At 52.6% G+C, this 17,067-nt stretch overlaps 2 protein-coding genes across 2 annotated transcripts in view; both read right to left on the bottom strand.

The window, feature by feature from the left end:
- The window catches only part of CRTC3 (CREB regulated transcription coactivator 3), a 35,795-nt gene extending 31,312 nt beyond the window's left edge, over positions 1-4,483 (bottom strand). Inside the window, exons 1-2 of the mRNA XM_038750688.1 lie at positions 4,361-4,483; positions 1,937-2,059 (exon numbers count right to left, since the gene is read on the bottom strand). Of these exons, the coding sequence (XP_038606616.1) occupies positions 1,937-2,059; positions 4,361-4,483 (246 nt within the window). The remainder of the gene's footprint in view (positions 1-1,936; positions 2,060-4,360) is intronic.
- Positions 4,484-14,341: 9,858 nt separating this feature from the next.
- IQGAP1 (IQ motif containing GTPase activating protein 1) overlaps positions 14,342-17,067 on the bottom strand; it is a 143,168-nt gene continuing 140,442 nt past the window's right edge. The window contains exon 38 of the mRNA XM_038749914.1: positions 14,342-16,913. Within this exon, the coding sequence (XP_038605842.1) occupies positions 16,800-16,913 (114 nt within the window). The 3' untranslated portion in view covers positions 14,342-16,799. The remainder of the gene's footprint in view (positions 16,914-17,067) is intronic.

Raw genomic sequence — 17,067 nt, 5'->3', positions numbered from 1 at the left:
TATTATTCTCTGGGCCTCAGTGAGCTCATCTGTAAAATGGGGATTAAGACTGTGAAGCCCCTTGGGACCACCTAATCTTGTAACCTCCCCAGCGCTTAGAACGGTGCTTTGCACATAGCAAGCGCTGAATAGATGCTATCATTATTATTATTCTCTGGGCCTCAGTGACCTCATCCGTAAAATGGGGATTAAGACTGTGAGGCCTCGTGGGACCACCTGATCTTGTAACTTCCTCAGCGCTTAGAACGGTGCTTTACACATAGTAAGCGCTTAATAAATGCTATCATTATTATTATTCTCTGGGCCTCAGTGACCTCATCTGTAAAATGGAGATTAAGACTGTGAGGCCTCGTGGGACCACCTGATCTTGTAACTTCCTCAGCGCTTAGAACGGTGCTTTACACAGAGTAAGCGCTTAATAAATGCTACCATTATTATTATTCTCTGGGCCTCAGTGACCTCATCTGTAAAATGGAGATTAAGACTGTGAGGCCCCGTGGGACCACCTGATCTTGTACCCTCCTCAGTGCTTAGAATGGTGCTTTACACATAGTAAGCGCTTAATAAATGCTATCATTATTATTATTCTCTGGGCCTCAGTGACCTCATCTGTAAAATGGGGATTAAGACTGTGAGGCCCCGTGGGAACCACCTGATCTCGTAACCTCCCCAGCACTTAGAACGGTGCTTTGCACATAGTAAGCGCTGAATAAATGCTATCGTTATTATGACTATTATTCGAAACAGAGGCCGCCGACAAATTCCCCTTTAAATGGCGGGGAGAGTCGAGGGCCCGTCTCCCGGGCGGGTAAACGCCCCTCCACGGTTCCCATACGGAAATAATAATAATAATAATAATGATGGCATTTATTAAGCGCTTACTATGTGCAAAGCACAGTTCTAAGCGCCGGGGAGTTTCCAAGGTGATCAGGCTGTCCCATGGGGGGGCTCCCAGTCTTCATCCCCATTTTCCAGATGAGGGAACTGATAAGTGAATCAATCAATCAATCATATTTATTGAGCGCTTACTGTGTGCAGAGCACTGTACTAAGCGCTTGGGAAGTACAAGTTGGCAACATATAGAGACAGTCCCTACCCGACAGTGGGCTCACAGTCTAAAAGTGAAGTGACTTGCTCGAAGTCACACAGCTGACAAGTGGTGGAGCCGGGATTCGTTCATTCATTCAATCGTATTTACTGAGCGCTTACCGTGTGCAGAGCACCGGACTAAGCAAAATTTGAACTGATGACCTTCGACTCCAAAGCCCGGGCTCTTTCCACTGAGCCACGCTGCTTCCCCGTCGGTTCCGGGGCGATTTCACGCTACGCACACCGAGTCCTAAAGGCACCCGGCCGCCGGTCCCCCAGGAGATCCCGAAGCTGCCCGGAACCCTAGCCACGTGCCAAATCCAACAGCTCCTCCTCCTCTCCTCTGAACGGGGCAACTGCCCGGCCTCGACGAAACCCAACACCGAGCGTCTGGCCTCTCGGCCAGAGTCCGGGCCGAGGAGACATCTCCAAGTTTCAGTTTCCCGGACGGCCGCGACCCCGGGAGGGCACACGCCCTCTCGGACTCAAAGTCCGTCAGACACGGGCCTGCCCGCCCTGGGCACAGGCGCTAAATTCAGGGCGACGGCAACCGTCCCCTCGGCAGAACCCGGGCAAACCCGTGAAGGGGAGACGGCGGAAAGCAGGACACGGGACGGCACGTTGAAGAGGAACAGTCTCCCTGCCCTGGTCCGCTTGGCAGAACGAGGGGAAAACGCCCTCGACGCGTTCGGCGGGGGAACAACCTCCCCGCCCCGGCCCCTCGGGGACGACGAGGGCAAATGAGTTCGAGGGAAGCGGTCGCCGTGTGCCGGTCCGGCCGACAAAACCTGGAGGGAAACGGCCGCCCCGTCCCCTGGGCGGGAAACGGGGCTGCCAAGGTGGGTACCTGAAAGTCGGCCGTGCTGCCACCGCCGCCGCCGCCCAGCTGGTTGACGTTGGGCAGAGACCCCCCGTGGTACTGGTTCCGCGTCTGGGTGAGGCGCAGCTGCTGGAGCTTCTGGAACTGGACCTGGAAAGGGATGGAGATGAAGAAGAAGAAGAGACGCCAGGAGGGCCCCCCGTGGGCAGCGCCCACGGAGACGCCTCCGGCTCGGGCTTTCCCGCTCAACGGCCAAAGCCGGAGTTTCCATTTCTGCCCCGCGACGCGGGTCCGGAGGAAGGCCGCCACCTTCGGGCTTCCGGGGAGGCGGGGGCGGGGAACCGGGGGGGCTTTTTCCGGCTCGGCGGCGACGTCGGGCCCGGTCCTATATTTGGAAAGGGCACATCCGACTTTTTGGACGTCTCACCGTGGCCGGGGCTCCGGCTGGCGCTTCTTGAGTGGGCCCCGGGAGCGGGTGGCAAGTAGGACCCTACCGTTCGGACGCCCCCCAAAAGGGGCGGCCCCCTCCGGGCCCGGATCCCGGTTCCTGGAATTCCTGGCCTCGGTTCCCTCGGTGGCTTCGGCAGCTTTTAGCTTTCGCCGTAAAGGAGCGGAGGAGGGGCCGGCGGCCGTTTGGTTGCTCCGGAGGCTCGGGGTCCCGGCTGGCCGCTTCCAGGCCCCCCTGGCTCCTTCGGCCTGCCTTTGTTTCCCGTCCCCGGCTATTTCTTGGGGATTGTCCTGTTTCTCGTGGGGCCGGGGCACTGGGTTCCCCCCCCACCGCCCTCCGGCGGGGTTTCCGGGGCGTTCCCCCGGGGGGCCGGGGCCGGGGCCCGGACGGACGGACGGACGGACGGACGGACGGACGGACGGACGGGCGGGCGGAGGGACGGGCGGACGGACGGACGGAGGGACGGGGGCCCGGCCTGGCTTCCTCCTCCATCCCGGGCGGGTGAGGAGCCCGGGCTGGCCGCAGAGGGGACACGGGGACACGGACGGACACACACACACAAGCACACGCACAGACACACACACACACACACGGGCACACACACACACAGGCACAAAGGCACACACGGGCCCAGGGAGACACACACACACACACACACACGGGCACACACGGGCCCGGGGAGACACACACACACGGGCCCGGGGAGACAAACACACACACACACACACAGACACACAGGGGCACGGACACACACACACACACACACGGGCCCGGACACACACGGGCACACACACACACACACACACTCACACAGGGGCCCAGGCATACACACACGGGCACAGACACACTGGGGCCCAGACACACACATGGGCACAGGCGCGCACAAACACGCACACACACACACACACACACACACACACACACAGGGGCCCAGACACACTGGGGCCCAGACACATACACACACGCACAGGGGCCCAGACACACTGGGGCACGGACACACTGGGGCCCAGACACACACACACACACACACGGGCACACTGGGGCCCAGACACACACACACACGGGCACACTGGGGCCCAGACACACACACACCAGGGGCCCAGACACCGGGACACACACACACACACACACACGGGCCCGGGGAGACAAATACACACACACACACACACCCACACGGGCACTGACACACAGGGGCACGGACACACACACGGGCCCGGGCACACACGGGCACACACGCAGGGGCACGGACGCACACATACACACAGGGGCACAGACATACACACACGGGCACGGACACACTGGGGCACAGACACACACACACAGGGGAACAGACACACAGGCCCAGACACACTGGGGCCCAGACCCCCCCCCCCCCCCCCACACACACACACACACACAGGGGAACAGACACACGGGCCCAGACACACTGGGGCCCAGACCCACATACACACACACACACACAGGGGAACAGACACACGGGCCCAGACACATACACACACACAGGGGCCCAGACACACTGGGGCCCAGACACACATACACACACACACACGGGCCCAGACACACTGGGGCCCAGACCCACATACACACACACACACACACACAGGGGCCCAGACACATTGGGGCACGCACACACTGGGGCCCAGACACACACACACACACACACACACACACAACCCCCTCCAAGGGGCCCAGAGCCACACGCACATTCATTCATTCATCCATCCATCGTCCTTACTGGGCGCCTCCCGTGCTGAGGGCAGCGTACTAAGCGCCGGGGAAGCCCAAGTGGGCGGCCGACAGAAGACCCACAGCCCAGGCCCACACAGACACACACGCACACACAGACGGACGGGCAGGCCCGCGCAGGCGCAGAGAGGGTGCGGGTGCCCGGGCCGCCCTCCTCCGCGGGTGTCCCCCCCCCCGCCCCCGCGCCCTCGGTCGGTCAATCAATCAATCAATCAATCAATAATCACTGAACGGATGCACAAGGACCGGGTCCTCACCCGGGACACGGTGAGGTCGGTCATGAGCTGCTCGAAGGCGCGGGTCTCCTCGGCCTGGCGCTGCGTGTGCAGCGCGATCTTCTCGCTGAACTTGCGCGGGTTGGCGCCGCCCGGGGCCGCCATGGCCCACCACCCGACCCGCCGGCGCGCGCGCGCAGGCGCGCAGGCGCTCACGCGCACGCGCGCGGGACCCCCCCCCCCGGCACGCACGCGCGCGCGCTCCCGCCGCAGCAGGCCGCGCCCGACTCTCCACTCGGCTCCTCTCGGCCCCGCCCGCTGCAGAGCGCCCAGCGGCGCCCCCCCGCCGGTCGGAGGCCGCACCACGCCCGCCCGAGGACCGGCCGCGCCCGCATTCATTCATTCAGTAGTCTTTCATTCATTCAATCAATCAATCCATCAATCGTATTTATTGAGCGCTTACTGTGTGCAGAGCACTGGACTAAGCGCTTGGGAAGTCCAAGTTGGCAACGTATAGAGTCGGTCCCTACCCAGCAGCGGGCTCGCAGTCTAAAAGGGGGAGACAGAGAACAAAACCAAACATACTAACAAAATAAAATAAATAGAATAGCTATGTACAAGATAAATAAATAAATAGAGTAATAAATCTGTACAAACATATATCCATATATACAGGTGCTGTGGGGAAGGGAAGGAGGTAAGATGGGGGGATGGAGAGGGGGAATCGTATTTACTGAGCGCTTACAGTATATACATCTATATTGGCAACATAGGCGGTCCCCGACCCCCACTTCCTTCCTTCCTTTATTCATTCATTCAGTCGTATTTATTGAGCGCTTACTGCGTGCAGAGCACTGGACTAAGCGCTTGGGAAGGACAAGTCGGCAACATCTAGAGACGGTCCCTACCCAACAACGGGTTCACAGTCTAAAAGTCAAGGCCCTACTGAGAGCTCACCTCCTCCAGGAGGCCTTCCCACACTGAGCCCCCTCCTTCCTCTCCCCCTCCTCCCCCTCCGCATCCCCCCCGCCTTACCTCCTTCCCTTCCCCACAGCACCTGTATAGATGTATATGTGTTTGTACGGATTTATTACTCTATTGATTTATTTTACTTGTACATATCTACTCTATTGATTTTATTTTGTTAATATGTTTAGTTTCGTTCTCTGTCTCCCCCTTCTAGACTGTGAGCCCACTGTTGGGTAGGGACCGTCTCTATGTGTTGCCAACTTGGACTTCCCAAGCGCTTAGTCCAGTGCTCTGCACACAATAAGCGCTCAATAAATACGATTGATTGATTGATTGATTGATTGGCAACATAGGCGGTCCCCGACCCCGACCCCCGCTTCCTTCCTTCCTTTATTCATTCATTCAATCGTATTTATTGAGCGCCTACTGTGTGCAGAGCACTGCACTAAGCGCTTGGGAAGTCCAAGTTGGTAACATAAAGAGACGGTCCCTACCCAATAGCGGGCTCACAGTCTGGAAGATCCCTCATCACTCAGCCCGACCCCCAGGGCGAAGACACTCACTCATTCATTCAATCGTATTTATTTATTCATTCATTCAATCGTATTTATTGAGCGCTTACTGTGTGCGGAGCACTGGACTAAGCGCTTGGGAAGTCCAAGTTGGCAACATCTAGAGACGGTCCCTACCCAACAACGAGCTCACGGTCTGGAGGGGGGGACAGACATTAATACAAATAGATAAAACAATCAACTACAGATAGCTACAGATAGATCCATATGCGCTGTGGGGAGTCATTCATTCAGTCGTCTTTATTGAGCGCTTACTGTGTGCGGAGCACTGGACTAAGCGCTTGGGAAGGACAAGTTGGCAACATATAGAGACAGGCCCTACCCAACAACGAGCTCACGGTCTAGAGGGGGAGACAGACATTCGTATTTATTACCGTATTTATTTATTTATTTTACTTGTACATATTCTATTTATTTTATTTTGTTAATACGTTTTGTTTTGTTCTCTGTCTCCCCCTTCTAGACTGTGAGCCCGCTGTTGGGTAGGGACCGTTTCTATATGTTGCCAAATTGTACGTCTCAAGCGCTTAGTCCAGTGCTCTGCACACAGTAAGCGCTCAATAAATACAATTGAATGAATGAATGAATAAAACAATCAATTACAGATATCTACAGATAGATACATATGTGCTGTGGGGAGTCATTCATTCAGTCGTATTTATTGAGCGCTTACTGTGTGAGGAGCACTGTACTAAGCGCTTGGGAAGTCCAAGTTGGCAACATATAGATGGTCCCTACCCAACAGTGGGCTCACTGTCTAGAAGGGGGACCCCCTCCCCTCCTGAAGATTGGCTCGGCTGTGCCCACAGAGTTTGTGCCTTTCATTTTGGGGGTTACCTTTGGCATAACAATAATAATAATAATAGCATTTATTAAGCGCTTACTATGTGCAAAGCACTGTTCTAAGCGCTGAGCACTGATAATAACGTAAGTGGTATTTTTTCAGCACTTACCACGTGCCATGCCACTGTACTAAGCACCCGGGTGGTTACAAGAGAATCAAGTCAGACTTCCCCCTTTTAGACTGTGAGCCCACTGTTGGGTAGGGACTGTCTCTAGATGTTGCCAACTTGTACTTCCCAAGCGCTTAGTACAGTGCTGTGCACACAGTAAGCACTCAATAAATACGATTGATGTTAAAGTCAGACCCAGTCAGTCGATCGGAAAAGCAGCGTGGCTCAGTGGAAAGAGCCGGGGCTTTGGAGTCAGAGATCATGGGTTCTAATTCCGGCTCTGCCACTTGTCAGCTGGGTGATTTGGGGCAAGTCACTTCACTTCTCCGGGCCTCAGTGACCTCATCTGTCAAATGGGGATGAAGACTGTGAGCCCCCCGTGGGACAACCTCATCACCTTGTAACCTCCCTAGAGCTTAGAACAGTGCCTTGCACATTTTAAGTGCTTAATAAATGCTATCATTATTATATAGTAAGCACTAAATAAATGCCACAATTATAATTACTATTCCTACTTGGAACATGAGCCCCACATGGGGCAGTTACTGTGTCTCCCGCTAGACTGTAAGCTTGCTGTGGGCAAGTAATCTGTTTATCGTTCTATGGTACTCTCCCAAGAGCTTAGTAAAAAAAAGTTGGTATTCATTCATTCAATCGTATTTATTGAGCGCTTACTGTGTGCAGAGCACTGTATTAAGCGCTCTTAACAAGATCTCACCGTCTCTTACAGAGACGGTCCCTACCCACCAACGGGCTTCCAGTCTAGAAGGGGGAGGCAGACAACAAAACAAAACATGTAGACGGGTGTCAAGTCGTCAGAGCAAACAGAATTAAAGTAAGTGGGAGGGTGAGGTGAATATTAAGTGCCTAAAGAAGCAGCGTGGCTCAGTGGAAAGAGCCCGGGCTCTGGAGTCAGAGGTCCTGGGTTCAAATCCCGGCTCCGCCAACTGTCAGCTGTGTGACTTTGGGCAAGTCACTCAACTTCTCTGTGCCTCAGTTCCCTCATCTGGAAAACGGGGATGAAGATGAAGACTGTGAGCCCCACATGGGAAAGGGACTGTGTCCAACCTACCTTGTATTCATTCATTCATTCATTCATTCATTCATTCAATCGTATTTATTGAGCGCTTCCTGTGTGCAGAGCACTGTACTAAGCGCTTGGGAAGTCCAAGTTGGCAACATACAGAGACTGTCCCTACCCAACAGTGGGCTCACACTCTAGAGGGGGGAGACAGACAACAAAACAAAACATGTGGACAGGTGTCAAGTCGTCAGAGCAAATACAATTAAAGTGGGAGGGTGAGGTGAATATTAAGTGCCTAAAGAAGCAGTGGAAAGAGCCCGAGCTCTGGAGTCAGAGGTCATGGGTTCAAATCCCGGCTCCACCAACTGTCAGCTGTGTGACTTTGGGCAAGTCACTCAACTTCTCTGTGCCTCAGTTTCCTCATCTGGAAAATGGGGATGAAGATGAAGACTGTGAGCCCCACTTGGGAAAGGGACTGTGTCCAACCTACCTTGTATTCATTCATTCATTCATTCAATCGTATTTATTGAGCTCTTCCTGTGTGCAGAGCACTGGACTAAGCGCTTGGGAAGTCCAAGTTGGCAACATACAGAGACTGTCCCTACCCAACAGTGGGCTCACACTCTAGAGGGGGGAGACAGACAACAAAACAAAACATGTGGATAGGTGTCAAGTCGACAGAGCAAATAGAATTAAAGTAAGTGGGAGGGTGAGGTGAATATTAAGTGCCTAAAGAAGCAGCGTGGCTCAGTGGAAAGAGCCCGGGCTCTGGAGCCAGAGGTCATGGGTTCAAATCCCGGCTCAGCCAACTGTCAGCTGTGTGACTTTGGGCAAGTCACTCAACTTCTCTGTGCCTCAGTTCCCTCATCTGGAAAACGGGGATGAAGATGAAGACTGTGAGCCCCACGTGGGACAGGGACTGTGTCCAACCTACCTTGTACCTGCCCCAGTGCTCAGAACAGTGCTTGGCACAGAGTAACAACAATTACCGCAATTATTAGACCGTGACTGTGAGCCCACTGTTGGGTAGGGACCATCTCTATATGTTGCCAGCTTGTACTTCCCAAGCGCTTAGTCCAGTGCTCTGCACACAGTAAGTGCTCAATAAATACGATTGATTGATTAGGGCGGTGATTCAGTTTTGACCAACCTCTGCATTGTAAACCAAGTATCCCAAGATGACACGACCTCCTCGCCCAGGGGTGATTTCAGCTTAGCACAGTGCTCTGCACACAGTAAGCGCTCAATAAATATGATTGAATGAATGAATGAAAATAAATACGAATGAATGAATGAATGTTTTATTTTGTTGTCCGTCTCCCCCTTCTAGACTGTGAACCCCCGTTGGGTAGGGACCGTTTCTGTATGTTGCCAACTTGTACTTCCCAAGCGCTTAGTACAGTGCTCTGCACACAGTAAGCGCTCAATAAATACGATTGAATGAATGAATGAATGTTTTGTTTTGTTGTCTGTCTCCCCCTTCTAGACTGTGAGCCCGTTGTTGGGAAGGGACCATCGCTATATGTTGCCAACTTGGACTTCCCAAGCGCTTAGTACAGTGCTCTGCACACAGTAAGCGCTCAATAAATACGATTGAATGTATGAATGAATTAATATTATTTGCATCACCATGGAGATTTGGACTATTCAACATTCCCAACTCCTTTTCCCCAGGGTGGGAGTGCTCCGCGTCGGATTTTTTTTTGACGAGTCTCTTAAGCTGCTTTTGCCTGAAAATTGTACTTCCCAAGCGCTTAGTACAGTGCTCTGCACATAGTAAGCGCTCAATAAATACAATTGATGATGATGATGAAAAGAAGGGATTCCGATTCCCGTTCTCGTCTTACGCCCAGCTCCCCGCGGGCGACTCCCCTTGGTATTTTTGATATTGCTTCCCACTAGAAATAAAACTTTAATAATAATAAAAGTAATTATTATTACCGTGCGGAAGTCGGCAGAGGTAAACCGCTTCCGTGTTTTTACCAAGAAAACTCCATGGATACACTACCGGAACGAGTGAAGATGGAGAGCGGGGCGTTCCGGGAGAGATGTGTCCGTGGCATCGCTAGGCCGTAAGACAAGATGGTTAAGCACTATTCATTCGTTCACTCAATCGTATTTATTGAGCGCTTACTGTGTGCAGAGCACTGTACTAAGCACTTGGGAAGTCCAAGCTGGCAACATATAGAGACGGTCCCTACCCAACAGTGGGCTCACTATGTGCCAGGCACTCTTCTAAGCAGCGTGGCTTAGTGGAAATAATAATAATAATAATAATGGTATTTGTTAAGCACTTACTATGTGCAAAGCACTGTTCTAAGTGCTGGGGGGATACAAGGTGATGAGGTTGTCCCACTTGGGGCTCACAGTCTTAATCCCCATTTTACAGGTGAGGTAACTGAGGCCCAGAGAAGTTAAGTGGCTTTCCCAAGGTCACACAGCTGACAAGTGGCAGAGCTGGGATTCAAACCCATGACCTCTGACTCCTAAGCCCGGGCTCTTTCCACTGAGCCACACTGAGCCCGGGCTTGGGAGCCAAAGGTCATGAGTTCTAATTCCGCTCCGCCACTTGTCAGCTGTGTGACTTTGGGCAAGTCACTTCACTTCTCTAGAGAAGCAGCGTGGTTCAGTGGAAAGAGCCCGGGCTTTGGAGTCAGAGGTCGTGGGTTCAAATCCCGGCTCTACCAATAGCCAGCTGTGTGACTTTGGGGAAGTCACTTAACTTCTCTGGGCCTCAGTTACCTTATCTGTAAAATGGGGATTAAGACTGTGAGCCCCCCATGGGACAACCTGATCACCTTGTAACCTCCCCAGCGTTTAGAACAGTGCTTTGCACATAGTAAGCGCTTAATAAATGCTATCATTATTATTATTCTTCTCTGGGCCTCAGTTCCCTCATCTGTAAAATGGGGATTAAGACTGTGAGCCCCCCGTGGGACAACCTGATCACCTTGTAACCTCCCCAGCGCTTAGAACAGTGCTTTGCACATAGTAAGCGCTTAATAAATGCCATCATTATTATTCTTCTTCTCTGGCCCTCAGTGACCTCATCTGCAAAATGGAGATTAAGACGGCGAGCCCCACGTGGGACAACCTGATGACCTTGTATCTACCCCAGCGCTTAGAACAGTGCTTGGCACATAGTAAGCGCTTAACAAATGCCAACATTATTATTGTTATTAAGCACTGAGGTGGGTACAAGCAAACTGGGTTGGAAACAGTCCCCGTCCCACATGAGGCTCACAGTCGTCATCCCCATTTTACAGATGAGGAGCAGCGTGGCTCAGTGGAAAGAGCCCGGGCTTTGGAGTCAGAGGTCATGGGTTCAAATTCCGGCTCCACCACTTATCAGCTGTGTGACTGTGGGCGAGTCACTTCACTTCTCTGGGACTCAGCTCCCTCATCTGTAAAATGGGGTTGAAGACTGTGAGCCCCCCCGTGGGACAACCTGATCACCTTGTAACCTTCCCAGCGCTTAGAACGGTGCTTTGCACATAGTAAGAACTTAATAAATGCCATTATTATGAGGGAACCGAGGCTCAGAAAAATGAAGTGATTTGCCCGAGGTCACACAGAAGACAAGTGGCAGAGGCAGAATTAGAACCCATGACCCTCTAACTTTCAAGCGCGTGCTCTATCCACTCCACCATGCCGGCCCCTCGCCAATCACATCGCCCCAGAAGCAGGCCGGCCTAAGTGGACAGAGCACGGAGCTGGTCTGCTGTGTGACCCCGGGCAAGTCGCTTCACTTCTCTGTGCCTCAGTTACCTCATCTGCACAATGGGGATTAAGACCGTGAGCCCCACATGGGGAACAGGGACTGTGTCCAACCCGACTGCCTCGTATCTACCCCGGTTCTTAAAATGGTGCCTAGCACATAGTAAGCGCTTAACAAATACCAAAAAAAAATATAAAAAAGAAACCACCTCCCCGGGAATCACTGAGAAGCAGCGTGGCTCAGTGGAAAGAGCCCGGGCTTTGGAGTCAGAGGTCATGGGTTCAAATCCCAGCTCCGCCACATATCTGCTGTGTGACCTTGGGCAAGTCACTTCACTTCTCGGGGCCTCAGTTACCTCATCTGTAAAATGGGGATGAAGACTGTGAGCCCCACGTGGGACAACCTGATGACCTTGTATCTACCCCAGCGCTTAGAACAGTGCTTGGCGCGTAGTAAGCGCTTAACAAATGCCAACATTATTATTGTTATTAAGCACTGAGGTGGATGCAAGCTAACTGGGTTGGAAACAGTCCCCGTCCCACATGGGGCTCACAGTCGTCATCCCCATTTTACAGATGAGGAGCAGCCTGGCTCAGTGGAAAGAGCCCGGGCTTTGGAGTCAGAGGTCATGGGTTCAAATCCCAGCTCCACCACTTATCAGCTGTGTGACTGTGGGCGAGTCACTTCACTTCTCTGGGCCTCAGCTCCCTCATCTGTAAAATGGGGTTGAAGACTGTGAGCCCCCCCGTGGGACAACCTGATCACTTTGTAACCTCCCCAGCGCTTAGAACGGTGCTTTGCACATAGTAAGAACTTAATAAACGCCATTATTATGAGGGAACCGAGGCTCAGAAAAATGAAGTGATTTGCCCGAGGTCACACAGAAGACAAGTGGCAGAGGCAGAATTAGAACCCATGACCTTCTAACTTTCAAGCGCGTGCTCTATCCACTCCACCATGCCAGCCCCTCGCCAATCACATCACCCCAGAAGCAGGCCGGCCTAAATGGACAGAGCACGGAGCTAGTCTGCTGTGTGACCCTGGGCAAGTCGCTTCACTTCTCTGTGCCTCAGTTACCTCATCTGCACAATGGGGATTAAGACCGTGAGCCCCACATGGGGAACAGGGACTGTGTCCAACCCGACTGCCTTGTATCTACCCCCGTTTTTAAAATGGTGCCTGGCACATAGTAAGCGCTTAACAAATACCATAAAAAAATATAAAAAGGAAACCACCTCCCCGGGACTCACTGAGAAGCAGCGTGGCTCAGTGGAAAGGGCCCGGGCTTTGGAGTCAGAGGTCATGGGTTCGAATCCCAGCTCCGCCACATATCTGCTGTGTGACCTTGGGCAAGTCACTTCACTACTCGGGGCCTCAGTTCCCTCATCTGTAAAATGGGGATGAAGACTGTGAGCCCCCCCGTGGGACAACCTGATCACCTTGTATCCCCCCCAGCGCTTAGAACAGTGCTTTGCACATAGCAAGCGCTTAAATGCCATCATTATTATTATTCATTCAATCGTATTTATTGAGCGAGCGCTTACTGTGTGCAGAGCACTGTACTAAGCGCTTGGGAAGTACAAGTTGGCAACACATAGAGACGGTCCCTACCCAACAACAGGCTCACAGTCTAGAATGGGTTCAAATCCCAGCTCCGCCAATTGTCAGCTGTGTGACTTTGGGCAAGTCACAAAACTTCTCTGTGCCTCAGTTACCTCAACTGTAAAACGGGGATTGACTGTAAGCCCCCCCCACCTTGGGACAACCTGATCACCTTGTATATATGTTTGTACATATTTATTACTCTACTTATTTATTTTACTTGTACATATCTATTCTATCTTATTTTGTTAGTATGTTCGCTTTTGTTCTCTGTCTCCCCCTTCTAGACTGTGAGCCCGCTGTTGGGTAGGGACTGTCTCTATATGTTGCCAATTTGTACTTCCCAAGCACTTAGTCCAGTGCTCTGCACACAGTAAGCGCTCAATAAATCCGATTATTGATGATGATGATGATGTATCCCCCCAGCACTTAGAACAGTGCTTTGCACATAGTAAGCGCTTAATAAATGCCGTCATTATTATTATTACCGACTTTGGTAAGCGTCCCATTTTGGAAGGAAGTTAGCCCTGGACTTTTAGTGATTTTGGTGAGGGCGCCGTTTTAGACTGTGAGCCCACTGTTGGGTAGGGACCGTCCCTATATGTTGCCAACTTGCACTTCCCAAGCGCTTTGTAAAGTGCTCTGCACACAGTAAGCGCTCAATAAATACGATTGATTGATTGATTGATTTTGGCAGGAAGTTGCCCCTGGACTCCGTTGTCACTTACACTTCCCAAAACAGGTTTTCCCTCCTTACCCCGTGACTGTGTTGAGTCTAGTGCCCATTTACCACCCCACTGGGCAGGCCTCTGTCCAACTCCTCGACATTCTGCCCGGGTACCTCGAGCGGTAACGAATGCGGATACCATCTTTCGCCTCCAGTCCCTGACAATTTGGACTCCCAACTCGGGCCCCATTACCAACTTCTTCCTCGAGAACTTCACCCCAGACCCTCCGTTCGGCTCCCGTTCACACGGGCCGTGAGGCCACTTTTCCGGGGATGCCGCGCGGGCGCGGAGGGAGGCTTCCCGTTTCCCTCCCCGCCGCTTACAGAGCGGGCTGCTTCCTGTTTTGATTTTGCGTTATTCATCCTCCCACTTGCCCTGTTGTAATCTCCTCTTTTGCAAGTGCACATGGGAGTGATTAGAAACTGATTACATTGCAACCGCGAGCAAAACACCAACGTGAACCAATGACCTTTTATTTAGTTGCGATACACAGGCCGATCGGCTAAGCCAACAACAGGACAAGAAGCCCAACGTTCAGGGAGGAAACCCAGGCGGGCCACACCGTACCAACCGGGGAGGCGGGAAGAGAGGAGACAGGAGAGCCCTATCGCTAATAAATAAAATCATCATAAAAGCTACGACCTTTCAGTGCTGAGACTTGAGAATTTTCCGTTGGAGTTTTCTCCTATATATAAAAAAATTTATTCTACATTTTTTTTGTTGTATTTTTTTTTTTTAAATAAAAGTACTTTAGCTCCGAGTTTGCTCGTGGGAGTCGGTGGTAAAGGGCTCCGGCATTGGAGTTCCCAAACCCCTTCTGCCTCCCGTGGGACCTGGAAAACTAGATGTTCTGTGGCAGGGCCTGGGCGGGGTTACGGCAGCAGGGCCTCTGGAGGAGAGCACACCCCTTTAATAAAGCACTGAGTTGAATCCCTGCGGTCCCCTCAGTGGCAGATTGCTGCTTTGTCTGCTTGAAAATATTTTCCATGCTGGAGAGAAGGAAATTTTTTTTTAAAAAAGGAATGTACTCACCAAAAGAAGCAGTTATCCCGAAGGGGCCGTGTCAAGGAGAGAGATGAAGGGCTGATCCCCGACCCCCTTTCTCCAGTCCTCCCCCCAAACCCCATCTAGGGAATTCTCGGCCGAGTGTGTTTGTGAGCGTTTCCCCATATCCTAGGCCATTCGTGACTTTCCTCTCCGTAAGGCCTCACGAAGAGAAGTGGCTCCCCACCCTGCTGTTTTCTCACTTTTGCTTCCCTTCCCGACAACGAAGGGGAGCCAAGCTGGAATGGTCTCGCTCCAGGGGCCCAGCGGCCAACTGGAAATCACGGGCGATCTCAGTTTCCCGGTGCTGTTCCGATTGAGGCTCCGGCCTCTGATCCCACCCGAAGGACCCCCAACCCCATCAGGGAACGGGGGCGGCCTGGGAACGGATTCCGCTCGGCGCTTTAAGACGAGCATAAAAACACGGCTTGCTTGCGGCGAATGCACCGACGGGAAAATATGAACTTTTAAAAAAATAACATAGACCCCGATTTTAAGACGGAGCTATCGATCCCCGCAGGCTGCGTGCGGCTACAGAGAGGGGCTTCGACACCGAGGAGACGGATAGTCCAGAGAGAAACTGATAACAGGAAACGGGAAGCAGATAGGTTAAATTCTGTTTATACATGATTTAATCCAGCCTGTCTAAGGCGCGATAATCTCTCTGCATCTCCGCAGGCAGCCCTAGTGTTTGGCAGCCGCAGATGGAGTTTGAAGAATTCAGATATACAGATAGGCTAATTTAAAAACAAAACCTCCCTTTCCACGAAGTACACAAAAGCCTTGTAAAGCACTCTATAACCACCTTGATAAAATACCCTATTTCCCCCCACCCAAGCCAGTCTCCAGGATTTGATCAAGAGATAGGAAAGAAAATGATCACCTGTAAGGTATTAAGCAAACTTAAGCATTGATTTTTTAAAAGCCTCCTCCTCTGGAGAGGACAAGTAGATTTGAAGAGGGCGGCCGTGTTCCAGAGGGGTTTTGGACCACGAAACTCCGCTAAAAGAGTTAGGGTTTGGGGTTATTTTGCGTTCTCCAGGAGCGGTGGAGGGCCCGAGACTTCAGCTCGGCCCCCTTCCCATCACTGCCCAACAGCGTTGGATCCAGACTTCAGGGGCAAAAACGGCTACTGAAATCTAAGGACGGCTCCCTCGTCTATTTGCCCTCCGACAGTCCCTGCTAGCCAAATGTTGACCGACGGTGACTCCCTCCACAAAGGGCATTGCCGCTGGAGAGGATCGAGTGCTACCCTGAACCCCGAATCCTCTCCACGGGAGACAAACGTCAATGCCTGTACAAATTAGGCCCCCCCCGGCCCACGACTGCAGCTGGAAAATGGGCCTCCCGTGAGAACTGCCCACAACGTGCACATTCTGAGGCAGGAACAGCAAGATTCACCCACTTTTTTCGTTTGTTTCTGTTTTACAGTATTCCAACATCGGCCACCCGGAAGTCGCTAGCCTGCAGGACTTACCATCCCGGTTTCTGGGAAAGCAGAAAGCCCCAAGGTGGCACAGGGGAAACGGGTTTAGGAACTGAGTTTCCATTCTTTTCCTCCCTGCTCAAGGTCTCCGGGGTCAGGGAGAAGGAAATGAAGGAACAATAAAAGGGAGACTGGGTTTGAGCGGCCAGCTCACGGTGGGGAGGGAGGGAAGGGAGCGACAGGGACCCCAGGTTCCTTCACAAAGTGGGGTGACCTGCATTTTGGCATTGAAGGTGTAGCACTTAGAGGAGGCACGGACGCCCGGGAGCCTGACTTCAGAGGAGGGAGGCGAGAAGGGGGGGGGGGGAGCAAGAGTCCGCGGAAGGAGAATTCCCTTCCTCTTTCCGCCGGCCGGGTCCCCTCGGAGTCTCCGGCACACCATCCGCTACTTCCCGTAGAACTTCTTGTTGAGGAGGAAGATGAGGAGGTTGACGTTGACTTTGGCTCGGTCAAACAGTTTCATGACAGCCACCCCCTCGTACTGTAGCTGCAGGAGATCCTGCCCAAAGGGGACACCGCCAACGTTAGTGAAGTCCGGGATAAGGGGAGAGGGCGGGAAGGGTGGAGAGAGGGGGAGGCTGGTCAGCTGAGTCCCCGAGACATCCATGGCAGGCAGACCCACTCCAGTCGACCGACAGCATTTACTAAGCGCC

This window comes from Tachyglossus aculeatus, chromosome 8, assembly GCF_015852505.1.
Source record: "Tachyglossus aculeatus isolate mTacAcu1 chromosome 8, mTacAcu1.pri, whole genome shotgun sequence".
In the NCBI taxonomy this organism is placed as follows: Eukaryota; Metazoa; Chordata; class Mammalia; order Monotremata; family Tachyglossidae; genus Tachyglossus; species Tachyglossus aculeatus.
The sequence above is the reverse complement of the archived record's forward strand: the minus strand, read 5'-3'. Positions and strand labels throughout refer to the sequence as shown.